The 24,264-nt window shown below is 35.7% G+C and overlaps 1 protein-coding gene across 1 annotated transcript in view; it reads left to right on the top strand.

The window, feature by feature from the left end:
- The window catches only part of LOC144375675 (nucleoporin SEH1-like), a 32,563-nt gene extending 16,320 nt beyond the window's left edge, over positions 1 to 16,243 (top strand). The window contains 2 exon segments of the mRNA XM_078041120.1: positions 12,811 to 13,959; positions 15,583 to 16,243. Of these exon segments, the coding sequence (XP_077897246.1) occupies positions 12,811 to 13,959; positions 15,583 to 15,784 (1,351 nt within the window). The 3' untranslated portion in view covers positions 15,785 to 16,243.
- The last annotated feature ends 8,021 nt before the right edge of the window (positions 16,244 to 24,264 follow it).

The raw sequence follows: 24,264 nt of genomic DNA, 5'->3' as shown, positions 1-24,264 counted from the left end.
TTCCTAGTGACAGCAATGTCTGCTGTAGTTCTAAAGTTGCTAATAAACTGTGGAAACATGTTTATTAGCAACTTTAGAATTAAAGCAGACATTGCTGTAGAAGAGCTATGGAAAATCAATATATTAGTATACAGAATACCATTCTCTCCAAACTCACACTTTAGTGCAATATGCAGTAGTAAAGTTAAATCTGTACAACACAATATTGTGTGTTTTCAATTTAAATATAGTATTCCCTTGGTATCCACAAAGGATAAATTCCAACACCTCCAGCAGCCACCTGAAACCACAGATAATCTTGAATACTACATGTATGTTATATTTTCTACATACACATATATCTATGATAAAATTTAATTCATACATTAGGCATAATAGCAGGTTATCAATAATATCTATAATAAGTTGGACAAATTATAACAATATAGTATGGTAAAAGTTCTGTGATTGCAGATACTCTCACAAAATAGCCTATTGTACTGTATTCACTCTCCTCATGATGAAAAGATATGCAATAGATGAAATGAGGCAAATAACATAGGCATTCACAGCATTAGGGAACAATGTAAGGGTCACTTGAGTGCATTTATTGAGAAAACACTTATCTGATAACTAAGAGAGCTGCTAGGTGACTAATGTACAGGTAGTGCATACATCATGGACAGTGGGATTATTTGCATCCTCTACAGTTTGGAGTAGTACACTGTAAGAGTTGATCATACCACTCAGATTGTGGTGCACAATTTAAAATATGATTTGTTTATTTCTGGAATCTGCCATGTAGTATTTGGGGGCCATGCTTTACTACAGGTAACTGAAACCAGAGAAAGAAAAACTGTAAAAAAGGAAGAACTATTGTAACTCCAAGAAAATTACCCCAACAGTTTGGTGATATTCTAGACTACACCACAGTCTTTCACAGTTAATGCTACTTCAACAAATGGGTTCTGGGGTAAAAATCACCTAATTTTAAATGGAACAAAAATGGAACTAAAATGACAATGACTCCTCTATAAATTATCTTTTCCAGTTTTTCTCAAAATGTTTCTAGGAGAAGAGGTCTCCCAGTGAGCACCGCATCACCTTCATGATTCTACCAGTGCAGTCACTTAGTTCACTGCTAGTGCTTCACAATGCCCTGCCCGACCCCCGAATTCTACAAAGTGTTCAAACCAAGTCTGTGATGAAATTAGAGAAATTACCATATGGTATGTTCCTTTATATAGACTTTTCTTAGAGAGAGAGAGAAAGAGAGAGAGAGAGAGAGAGAGAGAGAGAGAGAATTTTAATATTTATTTATTTATTTATTTTAGTTTTTGGCAGACACAACATCTTTGTTTGTATGTGGTGCTGAGGATCCAACCCAGGCCGCAGGCATGCCAGGTGAGCACGCTACCGCTTGAGCCACATCCCCAACCCTATATATACTTTTCCTATATTTATTGGGCATTTTAAAGCCAAGAATGACTGTTTATATTAAGTGATACAAGCACTGTTAATCACTTAAGCAGAAATTCACACACTTAATTGAAATATTGATATTTCAAAATTTGTCCAAGAAACTAACATTTGAAGAAACAGACTCTTTTCCAATTAAGTTCTGCTCTCTGACAGCTGTGCTAGAACATTCAGTTTTTTTTATTTCCCCCACAAATCTCATCCAACCCTTTTTTTGTTTACTTCCCCCTCAAATCTCACCTTTAGAACACATTCATTCATGTTCCCAATGTCCATTGGCTACAGGAATGTAAGACATCAAGAATAATAGATATAGGGCATATCTTGGAAGCAGTCCTTAAAGGTTGATGTAGAATGCACTATCCCTGTCCATAAATTAACCCAGTACACTTAAAACCTGAGTTAATTAAAGTTCTCAGACTTCCTGACAAAAAGGATCTTTGTTTCTATTTTAATTCATTGCAAATAAATAAATAAACACTGATCCACATGAACTCCTAATAATAAGGTCAGAAACTAGTCTGAGGCTTCAAGTCCAAAATAATTGGAAAATTTGGATGACTTTTGATGCCAGACCCCAACATCATCCTGGCTTCTATATGCCTTCTAACACTACTCATTTGACCATTATTGACTCCTGTTTTGCTTTTTCTAGCACTACTCATTTTACCATTATTGATTCATGTTTTTCTTTCTTAAAACTATTCATTCAGTCTTACTTCTAATACTCATTCACCTTTATAAACAAATACACACACACACACACTCACATACATACACACATACACACACACTCACATACACACACACATACACACATGCTTGACAAGTTATACCCCAGGGACTTACAGAATACCCGACACATTTTCCTTGAGACTTAGGGATTTAACCTTTCCTTGTGATTCAATCTCTACCCACAATATAGATGCAAACTTTCTTTATTAAATGTGCAAGTCTTCCTGTATTGTATTAAAAGACTTTGAATCTAAAAATGATAAGACTCAAGAAATATTTCAGTTTTGCCACTCAGCCCCTAAGTGCCCTATGTAGGCCATGGATTTTTCCTGAGGGAAATATATTAGTTGATATTGAAACTACTCCGAACTAACCTAAACCATGTGATAACTCCAGGCTTTCTTTTTTTTTTTTTTTTTATTTTTTTTATTTTTTTTTTATTGGTTGTTCACAACATTACAAAGCTCTTGACATATCATATTCTCATACATTAGATTGAAGTGGGTTATGAACTCCCAGTTTTACCCCAAATGCAGAATCACATCGGTTATACATCCACAGTTTTACATAATGCCCAATTAGTAATTGTTGTATTCTGCTACCTTTCCTATCCCGTACTATCCCCCCTCCCCTCCCCTCCCTTCTTCTCTCTCTACCCCATCTACTGTAATTCATTACTCTCCTTGTTTATTTTCCCATTCCCCTCACAACCTCTTATATGTAATTTTGTATAGCAATGAGGGTCTCCCTTCATTTCCATGCAATTTCCCTTTTCTCTCCCTTTCCCTCCCATCTCATGACTCTGTTAAATGTTAGTCTTTTCTTCCTGCTCTTCCTCCTTGCTCTGTTCATGGTTGCTCTCATTATATCAAAGAAGACATTTGGTATTTGTTTTTTAGGGATTGACTAGCTTCACTAAGCATAATCTGCTCTAGTGCCATCCATTTCCCTGCAAATTCTATGATTTTGTCATTTTTTATTGCTGCATAGTACTCCATTGTGTAAAGATGCCACATTTTTTTTATCCATTCATCTATTGAAGGGCATCTGGGTTGGTTCCACAGTCTAGCTATTGTGAATTGTGCTGCTATGAACATCGATATGGCAGCATCCCTGTAGCATGCTCTTTTAAGGTCTTCAGGGAATAGTCCGAGAAGGGCAATAGCAGGGTCAAATGTTGGTTCCATTCCCAGCTTTCCCAGGAATCTCCAAACTGCTTTCCAAATTGGCCGCACCAATTTGCAGTCCCACCAGCAATGTACAAGAGTACCCTTTTCTCCACATCCTCGCCAGCATTTGTTGTTGTTTGACTTCATAGTGGCTGCCAATCTTACTGGAGTAAGATGGTATCTTAGGGTGGTTTTGATTTGCATTTCTCTGACTGCTAGAGATGGTGAGCATTTTTTCATGTACTTGTTGATTGATTGTATGTCCTCCTCTGAGAAGTGTCTGTTCAGATCCTTGGCCCATTTGTTGATTGGGTTATTTGTTATCTTATTGTCTAATTTTTTGAGTTCTTTGTATACTCTGGATATTAGGGCTCTATCTGAAGTGTGAGGAGTAAAAATTTGTTCCCAGGATGTAGGCTCCCTATTTACCTCTCTTATTGTTTCTCTTGCTGAGAAAAAACTTTTTAGTTTAAGTAAGTCCCATTTGTTGATTCTTGTTATTAACTCTTGTGCTATGGGTGTTCTATTAAGGAATTTGGAGCCCGACCCCACAATATGTAGATCGGAGCCAACTTTTTCTTCTATCAGACGCAGAGTCTCTGATTTGATATCAAGCTCCTTGATCCATTTAGAGTTAACTTTTGTGCATGGCGAGAGGAAGGGATTCAGTTTCATTTTGTTGCATATGGATTTCCAGTTTTCCCAACACCATTTGTTGAAGATGCTATCCTTCCTCCATTGCATGCTTTTAGCCCCTTTATCAAATATAAGATAGTTGTAACTTTGTGGATTAGTCTCTGTGTCCTCTATTCTATACCATTGGTCCACTCGCCTGTTTTGGTACCAGTACCATGCTGTTTTTGTCACTATTGCTCTGTAATATAGTTTGAAATCTGGTATCGCTATACCGCCTGATTCACACTTCCTGCTTAAAATTGCTTTTGCTATTCTGGGTCTTTTATTTTTCCATATGAATTTCAAGATTGCTTTATCTATTTCTACAAGAAATGCCATTGGGATTTTGATTGGCATTGCATTAAACCTATAGAGAACTTTTGGTAATATCGCCATTTTGATAATGTTAGTTCTGCCTATCCATGAACAGGGTATATTTTTCCATCTTCTAAGATCTTCTTCTACTTCTCTTTTTAGGGTTCTGTAGTTTTCATTGTATAAATATTTCACCTCTTTTGTTAGGTTGATTCCCAAGTATTTTATTTTTTTGGAGGATATTGTGAATGGGGTAGTTTTCCTCATTTCCGTTTCAGAGGTTTTGTCGCTGATATACAGAAATGCCTTTGATTTATGCGTGTTGATTTTATATCCTGCCACTTTGCTGAATTCATTTATTAGTTCTAGTAGTTTCTTTGTAGACCCTTTTGGGTCTTCTAAGTATAGAATCATGTCATCTGCAAATAGTGATAATTTAAGTTCTTCTTTTCCTATTTTTATGCCTTTAATTTCTTTCGTCTGTCTAATTGCTCTGGCCAGTGTTTCGAGAACTATATTGAATAGAAGTGGTGATAGAGGGCATCCCTGTCTTGTTCCAGATTTTAGAGGGAATGCCTTCAACTTTTGTCCATTCAGAATGATGCTAGCCTGAGGCTTAGCATAGATAGCTTTTACAATGTCAAGGTACGTTCCTGTTATCCCTAGTTTTTCAAGTGTTTTGAACATAAAGGGATGCTGTACTTTGTCGAATGCTTTCTCTGCGTCTATTGAGATGATCATATGGTTCTTATCTTTAAGTCTATTTATGTGGTGAATAACATTATTGATTTCCGTATATTGAACCAGCCTTGCATACCAGGGATGAATCCTACTTGATCATGGTGCACAATTTTTTTGATGTGTTTTTGTATTCGACTCGCCAGAATTTTATTGAGGATTTTTGCATCTAGGTTCATTAGAGATATTGGTCTGTAGTTTTCTTTCTTTGAGGAGTCTTTGTCTGGTTTCGGAATCAGGATGATGTTGGCCTCATAGAATGAATTTGGAAGAGCTCCCTCTTTTTCTATTTCCTGAAATAACTTGAAAAGTATTGGTATTAATTCTTCTTTAAAGGTTTTGTAAAACTCTGCTGTATACCCATCCGGTCCTGGGCTTTTCTTGGTAGGTAGTCTTTTGATGGCTTCTTCAATTTCATCCATTGATATTGGTCTGTTCAAATTGTGTGTATCCTCCTGACTCAGTCTGGGCATATCATATGACTTAAGAAATTTATCGATGTCTTCACTATCTTCTATTTTATTGGAATATAGGTTTTCAAAATAATTTCTAATTGTCTTCTGTATTTCTGTAGCATCTGTTGTGATATTGCCTTTTTCATCCCGTATGTTAGTAATTTGAGTTCTCTCTCTTCTTCTCTTTGTTAGCATGGCTAAAGGTCTGTCGATCTTATTTATTTTTTCAAAGAACCAACTTTTAGTTTTGTTAATTTTTTCAATAGTTTCTTTTGTTTCAATTTCATTAATTTCCGCTCTGATTTTAATTATTTCTTGCCTTCTGCTACATTTGCTGTTGTTTTGCTCTTCCTTTTCTAGGGCTTTGAGATGAAGTGTGAGCTCATTTATTTGTTGGTTTTTTCTTTTTTTGAGGAATGACCACCAGGCAATGAATTTTCCTCTTAAAACTGCTTTCATTGTGTCCCATAGATTCCGATATGTTGTGTCTGTATTTTCATTTATCTCTAAGAATTTTTTGATTTCCTCCTTTATGTCTTCTGTAACCCATTGATCATTCAGTAACATATTGTTCATTTTCCATGCGATGTAGGATTTTTCCTTCCTTCTTTTATCATTGATTTCCAGTTTCATTCCATTATGATCAGATAAAATGCATGGTATTATCTCCACCGCTTTATATTTACTGAGGGTTGCCCTGTGGCATAATATATGGTCTATTTTTGAGAAGGATCCATGTGCTGCTGAGAAAAATGTATATCCATTTGATGATGGTTGATATATTCTATATATGTCAGTTAAGTCTAGGTTATTGATTGTGGTATTGAGTTCTATAGTTTCCTTGTTCAACTTTTGTTTGGAGGATCTGTCCAATGGTGAGAGAGGTGTGTTGAAGTCACCCATAATTATTGTGTTGTGGTCTATTTGATTCTTGAACTTGAGGAGAATTTGTTTTATGAATGTCGCAGCGCCATTATTTGGTGCATAAATATTGATAATTGTTATGTCTTGTTGGTGAATGGTTCCTTTTAACAGTATATAATGTCCTTCTTTATCCCTTTTGATTAACTTAGTCTTGAAGTCGATTTTATTTGATATAAGGATGGCCACCCCTGCTTGCTTACGAGGACCGTGTGCATGGTATATTTTTTCCCATCCTTTCACCTTCAGCCTGTGTATGTCTTTTCCAATCAGATGTGTCTCCTGGAGGCAGCATATTGTTGGATTTGTTTTTTTAATCCATGATATCAGCCTATGTCGCTTTATTGGAGAGTTTAAACCATTAACATTCAGAGTTACTATTGATATATGGTTTGTACTTCCATCCATGTTTGATTATTTATCGTTTTTTTTTTTTTTTTTAAATTTAGTTTGTTTTTCCATGATTATTTTTCCCCCTCGCCCTCTGTCTTTACCGAGGCACTTCCCTCTGATGGTTTTGGTTATTGTTTTTCATTTCTTCCTCGTGTAGTGTTTTGCTCAAAATGCTTTGCAATGCTGGTTTTCTGGCTGCAAATTCTTTTAACTTTTGTTTATCATGAAAGATTTTTATTTCGTTGTCATACCTGAAGCTTAATTTTGCTGGATACAGAATTCTTGGTTGGCATCCATTGTCTTTCAGTGTTTGAAATACATTGTTCCATGACCTTCTTGCTTTCAGTGTCTGTGATGAAAAATCCGTTGTTAACCTTATTGGTTTACCCCTGAATGTAATCTGTCTCCTTTCTCTTGTAGCTTTTAATATTTTCTCTTTGTTCTGTATATTGGATATCTTCATAACAATGTGTCTTGGCGTTGGTCTACTGTGATTTTGTGTGCTCGGTGTCCTGTATGCATCTTCAATTTGTATATCTGTTTCCTTTTTTATTTCTGGGAAGTTTTCTGTAATTATTTCATTCAGCAGGTTACTCATTCCCTTGGTTTGAATCTCTGTACCTTCTTCTATCCCGATGACTCGTAAGTTTGGCTTTTTTATGTTATCCCATAACTCTTGGATGTTTTTCTCGTGATTTTTTACCAGCCTTTCTGAGTTGGCTAGACTCTTTTCAAGATGAAATAATTTGTCTTCATTATCTGATGTTCTGGTTTCTACTTGCTCCACTCTGTTAGTGATACTCTCAATTGAGTTTTTAATTTGGTTTATAGTTTCCTTCATTTCCAAGATTATGTTTTGATTCTTTTTTATAATCTCTATCTCTTGATAAAGGTGCTTAACTTCTTCTTTTATCTGTTTGTGTAATACAATCTCAATGTGTTCTTTTGCTGCTTGAATTTGCTGTCTCGTATCCTCTTTAAGGTTCCATTCCATCTGTCTAAGGTGTTCCTTGAGTTCTTTATATGACCATTTTTCTGATGACTCTAGGTCCTCCTGAATATTTAGGCTGTCCTGCATTGTTTGTACTCCTTTTCTTCCTTGCTTTTTGAAGCTGCTCATGTTACTTCTTGTTCTGTTTGACTGCTGCGTTACTGTTTACTCCTACAAATTTATTTGATGCTTGGGAGGAAAGGTATTAGAAGGGAATGGAAAAAGTCACTAAAGAGAATGAGAGTAAGCAGGTAGAATTCAAGGAAGGGGGGATAAGATCATTGAAAAGAAATGAAAAGACAAAAGAAGAAAAAAAATAGGAAATAAAAAAAGAAAAAAAAATTTTAAATAATAAAAAAAAATTAAAATTGGAAGAAAAAAAATTTAAAAAAAAATTGTAAAAAAAAAAAATTAAAAAAACAAGAAAGAAAAATGAAACTGAAAGAAAACCCCAAATCAAAATTAAAACAACAACAACAACAACAATAACAACAACAACAAAAACAACAACAACAACAACAACAAAAAACTAATAAATGCAGTCTTAGAGTTTGATTAACTTGTCTTCCAGTAGGTGGCGCTGTGACCACCAGGCCAAGTTTCTCCTATCAATACGCGGAAACCAATCACTGTGCAGCAGCTCCTCCTCCCAGACTGGGCGAGTCTCCAATCCTGGGTGCCTAGGGCGTCCTCTTGTGTCTAGTCACTTCCCCACTTTTCCTCTAGCCAGGCCCCTCTCACGGGTGCCGCTCACCACAGTACTGGGTACACACCAGGTCTGCTGCTCCCGGGAGCCCTGTTGTCATGAATGACTGGGCACACTCTTCCAGTTTGCCATTCCCTCAGACCCTAAGTTTGTAGAGCTTGGGGCTGAGAATCCTCAGCGAATTTTACTGCCCCTCCGGTAGCCACACCACCGGTAGCTGGTGCAAGAGACCTCAGCTGTCTGCACTGGTGGGAGCGGTAGTCCCGCGCCGGCGGGTCCCGCGCCACCTCTAATTCCCTCGGTCTGGCTACCGTGCTCACGGGAGAGCTGGGAGAGGCCTTTACAGGAGAGCTGAGATTGGCCCTTAAGGTTTCCCCGATGTGTGGAGAGGGAAGGCTAGCGAATTACACACCTGTAGCCGCAGGTTTCAATGAAGTTATCTCCTCTGCCCCAGTCTGATGACGTCAGTTGTCTGCCATGGTGGTATCTCTTGCAAATGGCGACAGTTCGTTTCCCTTTGCCGGGTGACCAATGCAACGGGTGGGTCCTTACTGTCTCTCCCAAGCCCCGTTTCACACCTGTGGCCACTACCTATGAAGGCTCGGTTGGCATTTACCTCCGTAGGAACAGAAGGGCTGACCGGTTGTTTCAGCCGGATGGATTAGTGCTGAGTCACAGCTGTTTGTCTGCGGGAAGCAGGAGAACGGGAGCTTGAATTCAGCCGATCCAGGTTCAGTGTGTGTTCTGAGAGGCCCAGACTGCTCGTTCCAGATCCTTGTCAGCTCAGCATTGCCTAGTGATCCTGAGCAAACAGAATTAGCCTGTTTACGACTCCCTATGCCTCCACAGCTGAAGAGGTCAGAGACTTGATCTCTCCGCGCCCGCCGCCATGTTGGAATCTCTCCAGGCTTTCTAAGACTAACTAGCTATTGTAAAATGTGGATTGTTCTCTTGGACTATAGAATGTTCTTTATAGTGCTTACCTAAGGCAATTGTATTTGCATCTGACCCTCTGTAATGGGACTTCTCTATAACAATATTGAAATTCCTAAAATCTTTCCTTTATATTGCCCTTATATAAGGATCTCATGACTTCATGAAAGAGAAGTACATCCCTTATTCCTCTTATCTCAGAAATAAAATGGAAATCAGAGGCATAGAGAAAGTTAAATTTTATCCTGGATTTTGTACCTTTCTCTCTTCATTTAAAAGTTATAGTCACAAATAAGAAAAGACAATAGTTAACCCAATTTTGTGTTTGGTCATACCCTAAACATCTATTACCTCATGCAGCTCAGTTTCTTTTTTCTGAGATGACTGAAAATTCCTTGGCTTCTTGACTTACCTCTTACAAAATCCATCTGCTCTCTATTCAGATAGGTACCCACCAATGTCAAAAATCTTTGTTTTTCTATCCCACCTTATCCTCCCTAAGGAGACAATTGGGTGATTGTATTATCCTCATTGGAGTTTCACCTTTTCCATGCCTGACTGACAAATTCTCTCTTCCAAGTATAGACCTTATCCTCTTTGTTGATAGTTCTATATCTACACTTTAGAAATAAATTTCCAGGCTAGATATGACAGTCAGTTGTCAAAGCCCATAGAATATAAACTTCTACCCTGTGTAAAAATAGATTAGATCACTGATCTTATAGCTCTCACATGGACCTGTTTTTGGCTAAAGATGGTAGATAATTTTGGAGTTAATACATTACTTTGGAATGTTATACAAAACCATATTTGTGACAATAGCTGGGGTAACACCCAGGTAGGAAAACATCCAACATGTATTCAAAGTTTTTCACATGTTCAGTTTCTGTGGGTTGGGGGATTTTAAATTCCTCATTAAAGGATCATGTGGTAAGCAGAGTAGATTTAAGATCTTTCCTGACTGGAGTAAAAGTATGCCAGCTTTAGGAGCTGCTGGCTTTGCATATTTATCAGCCAGTAAATTTTGTTTTGTGTTTGAGATTTTTTTCCTTATCTGAACTTTTATTTATTCCCTAAAATCTCATGGTATGAATGTGTTCTTACTGATACAAAAATGCACCACTTAATGATGGGGTTTATTCTGAGAAATGCATCATTAGGCAATTTCATTGTTTTGCAAACATCATAAACTGTACGTACACAAACAATAACAGCTATAGTATTACTAGAAAAAAAGTCTTACCACCATCATATATGTGGACTATCATCAAACAAAACATCACTAGGCAGCCTATGCCTGACTATGCATTTTTTAACCAGAGGGTGAAATTTTCCCATGTAAAAGAGCCAGTGCCAGCACTACTATTACATTTTTCTAGACCTTGTATTCCCCACGAGGAGTATTCCACTGATTCTGTTGACTAACTGAGGGGCACATTTTACTGGCAAAATTATCCAACAAATATAAAATTTCATCCCCTATTCCCAAAATTAAATTCTTATTTTTATGCTCATTTTCTGCAATAATATAACTGTTAAACTATTAAAATTGTAGCTTATTTAGTTTACAAAAATATGTAATCTCCCTTGCTCTAAAGTTTTCTGCTAAGCCCTGAGTTCCCTCCAGTATTATCCTGCTGGGATGCAAAGACTTTGTCCACATGAAATATTTACTGGACAATTTGTGAGACTTCTCTATTCTGATTGAGCTATTGAGGAGTCAAACCTCATTAATTTGGAATTCTACAGTACTGGAAAAGACTTATTCATTGTACCTATATTTATCCTCAACAGACTGAAGCGCTTTTCTTGATCTTTTCTCCCAAACCAACCCACCACCTAGATTGCTTACTTAGTTCTCTAGAAAACTAGTGTTGAATCCCATAGGAAGGTCCTTTAGTATTCTCCTTATCATTGACACTACTGCCAAAAGGTAGGTGGCACAACCATGGATTTATATGTCTTATCTTAAAAGGCACAAAAGCTAGTCCAAATGGAAATTGGTAATAGCCAACATTTAAAATCTGAAACCAAGGTTATCTTGAGAAGATGACATCACAAGATAAACTTTCCAGGGACTTTGGAACAAGAAGATGACATCATGAGGTGTTCCTTCATAGTCTTCTGGTATTGGACATAATTCTGGGCTCAGAAGGGAACATTTGTTCAATGGTTAGAGTGAATGTTTGGGTATTTCCTGAAAACTCTGGATGTCTATACCATCACCAGCAATAATGGGTGACATAGGAAAAGTATTGGATCGTTGATGCATCTCTTATTGTACTATGTAAGAACACCATGTTAGTCAATATGCTCTGCTATAACAAATTGTCATTCATAATATAACTTATGAATTAAGAGTAATTACTTTTCATAGTTGTTAAGGCATGTAAGTCCAAAATCAGAGTGCTCATATCACTGGTGTTTAGTGAGGGCCTTTTTTCCAAAGAACTTCCTGTCCCATGGCCATAGTAACTTTAGTTCATTTCCAAGTTTAAGAAAGTACAACCTCCCTTAAAAGCTTTCTTAGGGTCAATTGCCCACAGCAATAGACATTTCCTGCCATACCACCACATTCCTGTCTACTCATCTTATCTGCAGGACGGATTTTCTCTCAAATATTGAGCTAGATGGACTTACACCTCATAACATAAAAGTCTTCTTTTTCTGTTTGATTTGAGATACTTGCAGACCTTAAAGTTAGAGTGTTTCCACTATTGCAATAATATTTTCAAACAAAGTCCTTAACTAAGCCCAGATTTATTTTTGATAGCATACATATATTAGTATGCAAAGAAATATAAAGAATATGTTTTGTTTACACTGTCTGCTTCATATCTGTTGCTATAAGTCATTCTAAATTTTTATTTCAAGTAAAATGATTTGGGAACAATAACAACTTTTATAAGAATATTGGCTTCCAAGTGGAGAAAGGAGTGATTAGATTGTGCTCATAGCAACTACATGAGGAGACTTAGCAATTGGATAACATATCAATTCTTTCTTTCTTTCCCTTCCTTCCTTCCTTCCTTCCTTCCTTCCTTCCTTCCTTCCTTCATTCCTTCCTTCCTTCCTTCCTTCCTTCCTTCCTTTCTTTCTTTCTTTCTTTCTTCTAATTTGTGACATGACACCAGAATGCATTTCAATTCATAGTACACATATAAAGCATAATTTTTTATATCTCTGGTTGTACACAAAGTAGAGATACATCATTCATATCTTAATACATGATCTTAGGGTAATGATGACCATCTCATTCCACTATCTTTCCTACCTCCATGCCCCTTTCCATCCCCTGCCTCTTCTTTGCCCTATTTAAAGTCACTCCAGGCCCCCGCTGCCGTCGCCCTCTTCGGAGGCGGGAGGGGCTGGCGGAGGAGGCGCGTCGTCGGAAGCCACGTTTGTGGCGCGCAGCATCGCGGCGGACCACAAGGATCTCATCCACGATGTCTCTTTCGACTTCCACGGACGGCGGATGGCCACCAGCTCCAGCGACCAGAGCGTCAAGGTCTGGGATAAAAGTGAAAGTGGAGATTGGCATTGTACTGCTAGCTGGAAGACACATAGTGGATCGGTGTGGCGTGTGACATGGGCCCATTCTGAATTTGGACAGGTTTTGGCTTCCTGTTCTTTCGACCGAACAGCTGCTGTATGGGAAGAAATAGTAGAAGAATCCAATGACAAACTGCAAGGACAGAGTCACTGGGTGAAGAGGACAACTCTAGTGGACAGCAGAACATCGGTTACTGATGTGAAGTTTGCTCCTAAACATATGGGTCTTATGTTAGCGACCTGTTCAGCAGATGGTATAGTAAGAATATAGGAGGCACCAGACGTTATGAATCTCAGCCAGTGGTGGCTGCAGCATGAGATCTCATGTAAGCTAAGCTGTAGTTGTATTTCTTGGAACCCTTCAAGCTCCTGTGCTCATTCCCCAATGATTGCTGTAGGCAGCGATGACAGTAGTCCAAATGCAATGGCCAAGGTTCAGATTTTTGAGTACAACGAAAACACCAGGAAATATGCAAAAGCCGAAACTCTCATGACAGTCACTGATCCTGTACATGATATTGCGTTTGCTCCAAACTTGGGAAGATCTTTTCATATTCTAGCAATAGCAACCAAAGATGTCAGAATTTTTACATTAAAGCCTGTGAGGAAAGAACTTACTTCCTCTGGTGGGCCAACAAAATTTGAAATCCATATAGAGGCTCAGTTTGATAATCATAATTCTCAGGTCTGGCGAGTGAGTTGGAATATAACGGGAACAGTGCTGGCCTCTTCAGGAGATGATGGCTGTGTAAGACTGTGGAAAGCTAATTATATGGACAACTGGAAGTGCACTGGCATCTTGAAAGGTAATGGGAGCCCAGTCAATGGGAGTTCTCAGCAAGGAAACTCAAACCCTTCCCTAGGTTCAAATATTCCAAGTCTTCAAAACTCATTAAATGGATCTTCTGCTAGCAGAAAGCACAGCTGAGTACAAGCTAACTGGAGTAACTCTGCTGTTTTGCTGCTTGTTGCATGCACACAGGAATGGGACGCCAGCTCCTTTCCCCTTTCCCCAGCGCCGTTTGACCTCTCCCAGGACACACCAGCAGCCTGCTTACTACTAAACGCAGCCCCAAAGGCCTTTAGAAATGCAGTTGATATCATTTTTTTTGTATAGTCAGTTTATTGACACTATTTGAAACTCTTGAGATTTAAGTGGAGAGGCTTTTTGTTGAGACATTGTCACCAAAACAATTTTTTGAAATGTTGCTGAAACTCAGTTGGATTTGAAAATTAAAAGGATTGTTAAATCCTTATAACTGGTTGGGAGGAGGGAAGATACCATTTTATTCCATTTGGAGAATATAGATATATTTCTTTTGTTTTCTAAATAAGCTAAACATGATGAATTTTTATAATTTTAATTCGAAGATTGAATAAATATTTTTCATAAAGATTGTTTTGAGTGCTAATTTGTTTACCTTTTGTAGAATTGTTTTATAAATGATATTATTTCATACAACTGTCATTCCTTTGTAATATTTAAAAAGTAGTAGTAAATGAGGAAATTAGCAAAGTAGTATTAGTAAGATGAAAGTAATTTGACTGTACAGTTTGTAGCCAAGTGGAGTGTTTGGTATTGTTTCATTCATAATTTGGTGGGAAATGGAAACAGCTTTATATGTTTCCAATTCATATTCACTAAAGACTTAAATGTTTCTGATATGTGCATGTATATTTTTGTGATGTGATTTCATGGCTTAAAGTTTCCTTCAAGACACAATTTGGAAATATAATCAGTTACAGTTTTGCTAAAAGTGTGCATGCAAATTAACTTACAAATCTCATGTCTCAGGACTTCCTTTAGTTTGCTGTTTCAGTTTGTTCATGTCCTCTAAAGCTCTGATCTTGATGACATAGCTATAAATCTTTACATTTGCTAAAATGCATAAGTATTACGGGTAAGTTATACAGTGGCACAATAATGATAATAGGGCATAATAATTCTTTGAGTCCTTTTACATATCAAAATTCTGTAGCTATTTTAAGGTTTTTGCAGAAAAATAAGTATATTTAATGATTGTATTTCTTCAAAAGTATGTTGCAATAGCCAGAAATACAATGTGAAAGTGTATTCAAATTGGTTTTCAGTATCATGTATGCACTAAAAAAATGTGTGCCTGCTGCTGATACAGATGGAGCACTGCTCTTAGTGAGAAAGCACATTAGATTGCCAGTTTACAGAATGGCATCAGACATATTTCTGAGAGGTTAGACAATGTTTTAAATTTATAAAATTAATGTCTTTGTAACATTCATACTGATAATTTCTTTGATATTTTAACAGATTGTATTTCTTTCCTTCAAGTTTCTATAATTGCTTAAGCAGTCTTGATTTGAGTAAGGGTCTTGGTTTGTGCTATTATGTTCTGTTAGTTTGGCATGAATATACTAAAGCTTTTTTTTCCAGCATGTGTTTTCTCCTCTTTGGATCTCTTTGTATTTACTACTTTTCTCTTTTTCTTCTGTTTTGTTTTTTCTTTTCTTTTTTTTCCTGTTTTGTTTTGTTTTGGTGTTTTGTTCCTGTCTCCGTTGTTTCAGGTATTTCTTTCCCCCTCTGGATTCCCCACGGGCTGGATCGAGATGGTCCAGTTATGCCCAGCTCCTTCCTCCTCCTCCTCCTCCTCCTCCTCTGCTAGAGCCCTCTTGCGATGCTGACACTGCCAACCTCCAGTATCCTCACCCTCACAGACGATCTCTCTCTCGGCCTCTTAATCCCTTACCTGAGAATGAAGGGGTTTAAAACACTGACTTAATATTTAAAGGCCTTATTCAAATGCTTGTAAATGCTTTCATTCCTGGCTGCTTTTTGTTTTTCTTCTTTTTCTTTCAGAAGACTTTTCTTATTTAGGGTCTGTCTTGCATGTATCACAACCAGAACACAGTGTTTGGAACCTAAACCTGTTTGTGAGTCTGCATCAAAGGAACATTGGCTTCACTGGTTGACAACCTTTGATGAAATGTGTACGGATAACATCAACTGTGAAAATTACACAGTAGCTGACTTCCAAGTGCCTGTTTTGTAAATTTTATTTTGAATTGTTATCATAGTCTTAAATTTCTTTTGCTTTGTCATATTGGTTAATGTGAAAACATCATTATGGAATTCATTCTGCCTTTGAGACATATTAAGAAATGTTTTTAATTTTTACAGGCTAAATGTTGTGACTAATGTGTAAAATAAATCATTCCTGTGTATAAAGCAACACAAAATAAAAAATAAAAAAATAAAGTCACTCCAGTCCTCCCAATGCTCCCCCAACATCCTCATCATAGACCAGCATTCACATATCAGAGAAAACATTCAGACTTCTCTTTTTAGAAATTGACTTACTTAACTTAGCATAATATTCCCCATCTCTATCCTTTTACTTGCAAATTCCATGACTATATTATCTTTTAATGCTGAGTAATATTTCATTTTGTATAAATACCATAGTTGCTTTATCCATTTGTCTACTGAAGGGCATCTTAGTTGGTTCTACAGTTTAGCTATTGTGACTTGTGTTGCTCTAAGCATTGATGTGGCTATGTCCTTGTAGTATGCTGTTTTTAAATCCTTTGCATATAGACCAAGGAGAAGAATAGCTGGATTAAATGGTGGACAAAGTACAGCATCCCCTCATGTTCGAAACACTAGAAAAACTAGGGGGAAAACAAAAACATATTTCAACATTGTAAAATCTATCTATGCTAAACACAAGGTCAACTTCATTCTAACTGGAGAAAAATTGAAATCATTCCCTCCAAAAACTGAAACAAGACACAGATGCCCTCTTTCACCACTCCTATTTAACATAGTTCTTGAAACACTGGTCAGAGCAATTAGAGATATGAAAGAAATTAGAGGGATATGGATAGGATTTACTGACAAAATGATTCTATACCTAGATGAACCAAAATATTCCACCAGAAAACTTCTAGAACTAGTAAATAAATTCAGCAAAGTACCAGGGTATGAAATCAACACCCATAAATCAAAAACATTTTTGTATATCAATGACAAATCCTCTGAAAAGGAAATGAGGAAAATTACTTCATTTATAATAGCCTCAAAAAAACCCAAACAAACAAACAAACTTGGCATCAACTTAGTGAAAGAGTTGAAAGACCTCTACAATGAAAGCTCCAGTACACTAAAGAAATAAATTAAAGCGCACATTAAAAGATGGAAAGATCTCCCTTATTCTCGGATAGACAGAATTATTATTGTCAAAATGAACATACTACCAAAAGCACTATACAGATTTAATGCAATTCCAATCAAAATTATAATGACATTCTTCATAGAAATAGAAAAAGCAGTTATTAAATTCATCTGCCAATATAAGAGACCCAGAATAGCTAAAGCAATACTTAGCAAGAAGAGTGAAGCAGGTGGCATCACTATACCAGAGCTTCAACTATACTACAGAGCAAGAATAATAAAAACAGCATGGTATTAGCATCAAAATAGACTTGTAGACCAGAATAGACTTGTACAGAATAGAGGACACAGAGGCAAACCCACCTAATTACAGTTATCTTATATTAGACAAAGGCACCAAATACGTAAATTGGGAAAAGACAGCCTCTTCAATAAATGGTGCTGGGAGAACTTGGAATCCGTATGCAACAAAATGAAATTGAACCCCCATCTCTCATTTGCATAAAACTCACCTCAAATTGGATCAAATGCCTAGGAATTAAACCAGAGACACTGCACCTAATAGAAGCAAACATAGGCCTAAATCTTCATCATGTTGAATTAGGCCCAGAAATCTTATGAAAAGACTCCTATAATGGAAGAATTAAAATCAATAAATGAAATGAATTCAAACTGAAAAGCTTCTCTGCCAAAGAAACAACCAGTGAGTTGAATAGAGAGCCTAAATTTTGGGAGCAAATTCTTATCCCATGCATATCAGATAGAGCACTATTCTCTAAGTTATGTAAAGAACTCTAAAATAACCAAATTAATCAATGGGCCATGGAACTGAACAGACACTTTTCAGAAGATGATATACAATCAATCAACAAATATGTGAAAAAATGTTCAATATCTCTAGAAATTAGAGAAATGGAAATAAAAACTACTCTTTAAGATTTCATCCCTCTCCAGTCAGAATGGCAGCTATTAAGAATACAAACAACAGTAAGTTTTGGTGAGGATGTGGGAAAAAATAAATTCATACATTGCTGGTTGGACTGCACATTGGTGTATCCAATATGGAAAGCAGTGTGGATATTCCTTGGAAAACTGGGAATGGAACCACCATTTGACCCAGCTATCCTTCTCCCCTGTCTATACCCAAAGGACTTAAAAACAGCATACTACAGGGACAACCCCACATCAATATTTATAGCAGCAAAATTCACAATAGCTAAACTGTGGAAACAGCCTTGATGCTCTTCAGTAGATAAATGTATAAGGCAACTGTGGTATATATACAAGTTGGAATATTACTCAGCATTAAAAGAAAAAAAAATCATGGCATTTGCAGGTAAATAGATAAGAGTTGGAGTAAATAATACTAAGTGAAGTTAGACAATCCCAAATAATCAAATGTCAAATGTTTTCTTTGATATAAGGATGCTGATTCATAATGGGGTTTGGGTGGGGAGTGTGGGAGAATTAGAGCAACTCTAAATAAGAAAAGGGGTGAGAGGGGAAGGAAGGGAGCATGGAGTTAAGAAAGATAGTGAATGAGATGAACATCATTACCTTAAATACATGTATGAATACATAAATGATGTGACTCTACTTTATGTACAACCAGAGATATAAAAATTTGGGCTCTATTTATATAATATGAATTGTAATGCATTATGTTGTCATATATAACAAATTAGGATTTTAAAAATTAGCTTTAAATAAAAGATTATGACAAATTTTCAAATAGCTGTTTTCTACATGATTTCCACAATCTGACTCGGGGTCACACCCAATCTGATAATTTAGACTTAAAGAAATACAGTCTCCTGAATGTGGAAAACAAAATGAATTTGAATGATTTGTTTTGAAGCCAGTGCACTTGCTTTATCATTTCAGCCCTCACACTAATATGTTAACTTGAACTCTGTCAAATATGTTCCTTGAGCATTAGTGATTGCCACAGCAAAGTGAAGGATAAACTGCTAGGGATAAACTGTTAAGACATAATAAATGAATCCTCTTAGGAAGCTTGCATCTCCTCATTTACAAAAAGAATTGTTAAATTAAATGATATCTTTGCTTTATTCAATCTCTAATAATTTCTAAACAGCAAGTGTTTTGCCAGAGCTGTTACTGAGAGTTTGAGAAACATTAGAAATAAAGTTATCCAGCTTTCCCTAATACATAGCTTGAACCCAAGCCTAAGTCAAGTATTTATGATAATGAACACTGATTATATAAGACAGGAGATAAGACAACTGGGGAAAAGGGAGGTTTTGATGTGTGGGAGTGTCAAGAGACTTAAGAAGGAACTACATGTTAGCATAAAAATACTGTCTTTGTCCTCAGTAGAATGAATAGGACATAACTTTCTATGTTCTTATATATGAATACATGGCCACTGTAACTCCACAACATGGACAGCCACAAAAAATGGGAAGTTAAACCTATGTATATATGATATATCAAGATGCATTCTATTGTTATTTATAACTAAAAAGAACAAATAAGCTTATAATATTTAAGGGGAAAAAACAGAAAATACTGTCCTCAGTACCTTGAAAATATATTTTATTGTTGCTTTGTGGATCTTTGTCTGAGACTCTAATTTTTTGCCTGCAGTACTCTGAAGATTTATTGAATTTATTAATTAGTCTCTCAGCCAGTATTTTTGTTCCAACCCTCTATTGAACAATATAAACATAAATAGCCAGAATACTCCTAAAAAAAGTTATATCTATGACTTTCCACTTAAAATCTTAGCATGACTTCCCAAGCACTTACAATAAAAAACAAACCACCTCCCTGACCTACACAGTCTTGCATGACATGGCCTTTGCCTGTGCCTCTTGCTCCCAGCCTGTCCTCTCTGCTCACTTCCCTAACACCATGCCAGCAGAACCATGTTTCTGTTTCTGGTTCTTGACCCCACTGATTTCCCTCCTGCTTTTGGTCCAGGAACATGCTATTTCCTCTTCTTTATAAGCTCTTCTACCAGATCTATAGCTGGTTGTCTCTTTTATCCCTCCTTCTGTCCCCAAATACTGTAGCACTGTGCTCACCAACCTTGTTTCATATTTTGCATAATAGATTTTGAGAGTGATTGAAGTTTTCGTTTTATTTATTTTGTTTTTCATGTTCCATCTACTTACATATAATAGATACTAAAATGTAAGCTTTATGACAGTAGTTGCTCAGATGAACTAACTGCTGCATCCCAGATATAAGATGCATAGAACCACCTCTAATAAACAGCACATTCTCAATAAACATTTACAGATAAAGTTTAGGCAGTAAAGACGAGATCTATATATTTGCGTAACTGACTATATTTTTCCAAATTAAGGACATATCATGTATTTTATGCTGTCATATGATATATTACATATTATATTATACATTATGCATTTCTGAGATGCATTATATCTGTAAGTTTTTTATTTGCATTTTATAATATAATTATATACACACATTTATATTCATTTATATATATAAATGAATAACATATACATATATATAGAGAGAGAAATTTTTATGCTCTCAGCATGAATGAAGAAAAGTACACATGCACTTACATAAATATATATGAATTATTTACTCAAGAATAGCTGGAAGAGTATCTATTGTTTAGAAGTTAAAATTGGGTAGTTTTTTTTTCTCATTTCCTTTTGTTTTTGAGATAAGTTCTCATTGTGCTGCATAGACTGGTCTGGAACTCAAAATTCTCGGTCTCCTGAGTAGCTGCGATTATAGGCTTGTATCAATTTACCCAACCTGATATTGGCTTGTTTGGGTGTTCATGGTTAACAATGTAAAAATGTGCTGAAAGTAAAATGTTTTCAAGCATAATTGTGTAATAATAATTGTCTCCATCACTTTTTCAGATTGTTCTAATATTTATTTATGAATTCAGGTCCTAGGTATCCCTAAATAGTTTTGGATATATTCCTAATATTCTGTCAAATAAAAATAAAAACCCTCAATCATCCATTATACAAGTGAACTTTCCCATCATACAGTTATCATATACATACAAACTGAGTAAATTTATACAATTTTATTTTTAAATTAAATTTATTTTCACTGGTACATAAAACATAAAACTATATCATAAATGGGTAAGATGTTTTGATACAGGTAAGTGTTGTGTAATATTTGAATCAGGTAAAACATCTATCTTCTCATCATTTCTGTATGGTAAAAACATTAAAAACTTTTTGTAGCTTTTTGAAATGTATAGTGCATTTTGTTATCTATATTCATCCTACTGTGAAATAGCACACCTATATAACTGTTACTTAGTACCCTTTTGATTGTCCTTTTATAGTATAGTATGAAATTTGACTCTTTCCTATTATATAAAAATTTAGATTTTTGAAATAAATATTGTTTCTACTCTCTCCTAATATTAAAAGAGAGAATACATATAAGTAAAATTTATCAGTATATATGATCTTGTTAGCTTTCTGTTGCTATGACACAATACCTGATAAAATCAATCTAAAGAAGGAAAGATTTATTTTGTTGGCTCATGGTTTCAAAGGGTTCTGTTGCTTGTCCTCCTCACATTAGGCCTCGAGTGAGGCTGAACATTATGACAGGGAGTATTTGGTGCAGTAAAGCTTCTCACAGAGAAAAGAAGGGACTGAAAACAAATTATGTTCTTCCAGGGCATGTCCCTGAACTACTTCCCAAAGTAGGACCTACCATGTATGGCTTTAATTATCTCCCAAGAGTCCATTCAGTTATTAATCTTAAATCCATTGATAAATTCAGAGTATGTATGTCCAAATATTTTCCAAAAGAAGTACCTCTCATTATTGCTGCATTGTGTGCCAAACCTTAAATATATGAGCCTTTGGGTGGTATTCTAGTTCTTACCCATAATAATGTGCAAAAGCCTCAATTATAAAAAATTTAATTCTATTTCATAGAATTTGTGAAGAGCTATAAACCTGAAAATCAAATTTAAGCATAAATTAAGAAATTGTTTTAAAATACAGCCATACGGTGATTGAAAATATTCCTTCATTTTAACCTGAAGCCAGCTAAACTAATCTTACCAGTACAATGTGCTTTAGTTTTAGTTTTTGTTCTGTGTTGAGCATTATCAATAAACCATATGGTATGTAATGTTTGTTTCTTATTTGGTGCCTATTTGCAAGATTGATTTATCCTTTTAATTGAATTTATTCATTTCAATCAATAATACATCAAATCAATAAAAAAAGCTAAAGCATCCCAAGACATATTCAGAAGAATGCTGTCAAGGTACTGAAAAACACTGTGTAAATCCTTTCTGACAAGTATATGCTCAATGACCTATAGAAATGTGAATGATAACTGTTTGGTTTAAGTGACGAGTTCAATAAAGGTTATTAATATGTGTTCATCTAAGGATAGTATTGAAATTCTCTTTAGAAAGGTCAGATGATAATATTTTAATTGAATTTAGTCAAAGGATTTTTATGCAATAAAACAGATTTATTAGGCATATAACATCTGGCACATTTTACTCCAGGATCCTAATAAGGAATAAAAATATGTTTATAATTCAGATTGTAAAATTCTAGAAAACATATATTGCCTAGCTGCAACTATATTTCATTCAGAATAATGTGGGTCCAATATCTATTATAAAATTATCTTTTTAAAATAGAAATCTATTCTCTAGTATTTGAAAGATTAATAAAATTTATTTTTGCCCCATACTGAACTTAATTCTATTTATATTTTTAGGAAAATAAAATTAAGTTTCTTTCCTAATGCTGTATTTGTCTGTGATATTGCCTCATCTCTCTGTTGTTCTCTTTTCTTAGAACTGGGTACTCCTGAATGAATAAAGACTATAATAGCATTTTTACTACAATCGATATCAAAATTAAAACTACAGTAATCCAAGGATTAATGATGAGAAAAATTATAGGTGTTTGGCAATTTGCCATCTCTCAATTATTATTTTGACTAATTCCTCAGTGCCTTAAATAGACATCCTCCAGTGGTCCAAAGCCTCTGCTATTATGCAATAACACAACACTGAATGAGCATATATTGATGGCCTTACTTGACTTCACAGTTGGAGACATATAAAAGGAGTCTAGCTGCCACTACATAGTTAGGTTATAACCTTGATCAATTGTTTTACCTACCAGGAGGCAGTTGTCTTGATGGCTGATAATGAGGCAGATTCTGGTGCATAAAAACTATGTACTCATGCTAACACTTCAGTTTTTTGGTAAACATAAGATAGCCAAAAACAAAAAAAAAAAAAGAGAGAGAGACAGAAGAAAGTCAACTAATGAATGGAGCAGTCCAGGTATTACAGGATTGAATATAACTTCTTGCATCAATTTATATGCCATTGATAAGCTATTATTTTCATATACTATATTCCATAATATATCTTAAGAAGGGGCTTATTTTTCTAAATTCATTATACATCAAATACTTAAGTTTGTAGTTAGGAAATTGAGACAGATGGCCATTCAATCTGTATGCAAAGCAAGAAAATTTCAGTGTAATAGGATGAAGAGTACCTGCCAATAATTCATATTCTAGCTTTCCTTAAGTTGACTGAATAAAAAGAATAATAAAAATATTAGTTTTGCTATAATACCAATCACTGTAGTTAAACAACAATATCAGCAACCACGATGACAATGGAATATGTCCTAACTCTAATGTTAAGAGGGTTGATAAATGTGATTTAAAATAGGTAGTAAAAATTCAAGATACTTTGAGAGATATTGTGTGAAATGAGGGCTCAGGGGCCATGCTAATCTTATTCCCTGTAAGAAATCTGAATGATTTCCTATCCTAAGGGCTGGACTAACTCCATAATTCAGGCCAAGTGGATTTCACTAATGCCAAGTCAGTAGACAGTGTTTCCAAGGGCAACATACTAAGAAGGCCCATTCTAGAATATAATAATAGTTAAAATTATTATTCCATGTTTGAAACAGCAGTGTCCAGCATGCACAATGGATGCATGTTAAATGATGACACTCAAGGAAATATAAAAAGCCCAGTGACTACAATTTAAGGCAAACCTGTTGCCGAAGTCTGGCTTGGCACAAATCAGGAGCCAC

The sequence above is a fragment of the Ictidomys tridecemlineatus genome, chromosome 3 (genome assembly GCF_052094955.1).
Source record: "Ictidomys tridecemlineatus isolate mIctTri1 chromosome 3, mIctTri1.hap1, whole genome shotgun sequence".
In the NCBI taxonomy this organism is placed as follows: domain Eukaryota; kingdom Metazoa; phylum Chordata; class Mammalia; order Rodentia; family Sciuridae; genus Ictidomys; species Ictidomys tridecemlineatus.
The sequence above is the reverse complement of the archived record's forward strand: the minus strand, read 5'-3'. Positions and strand labels throughout refer to the sequence as shown.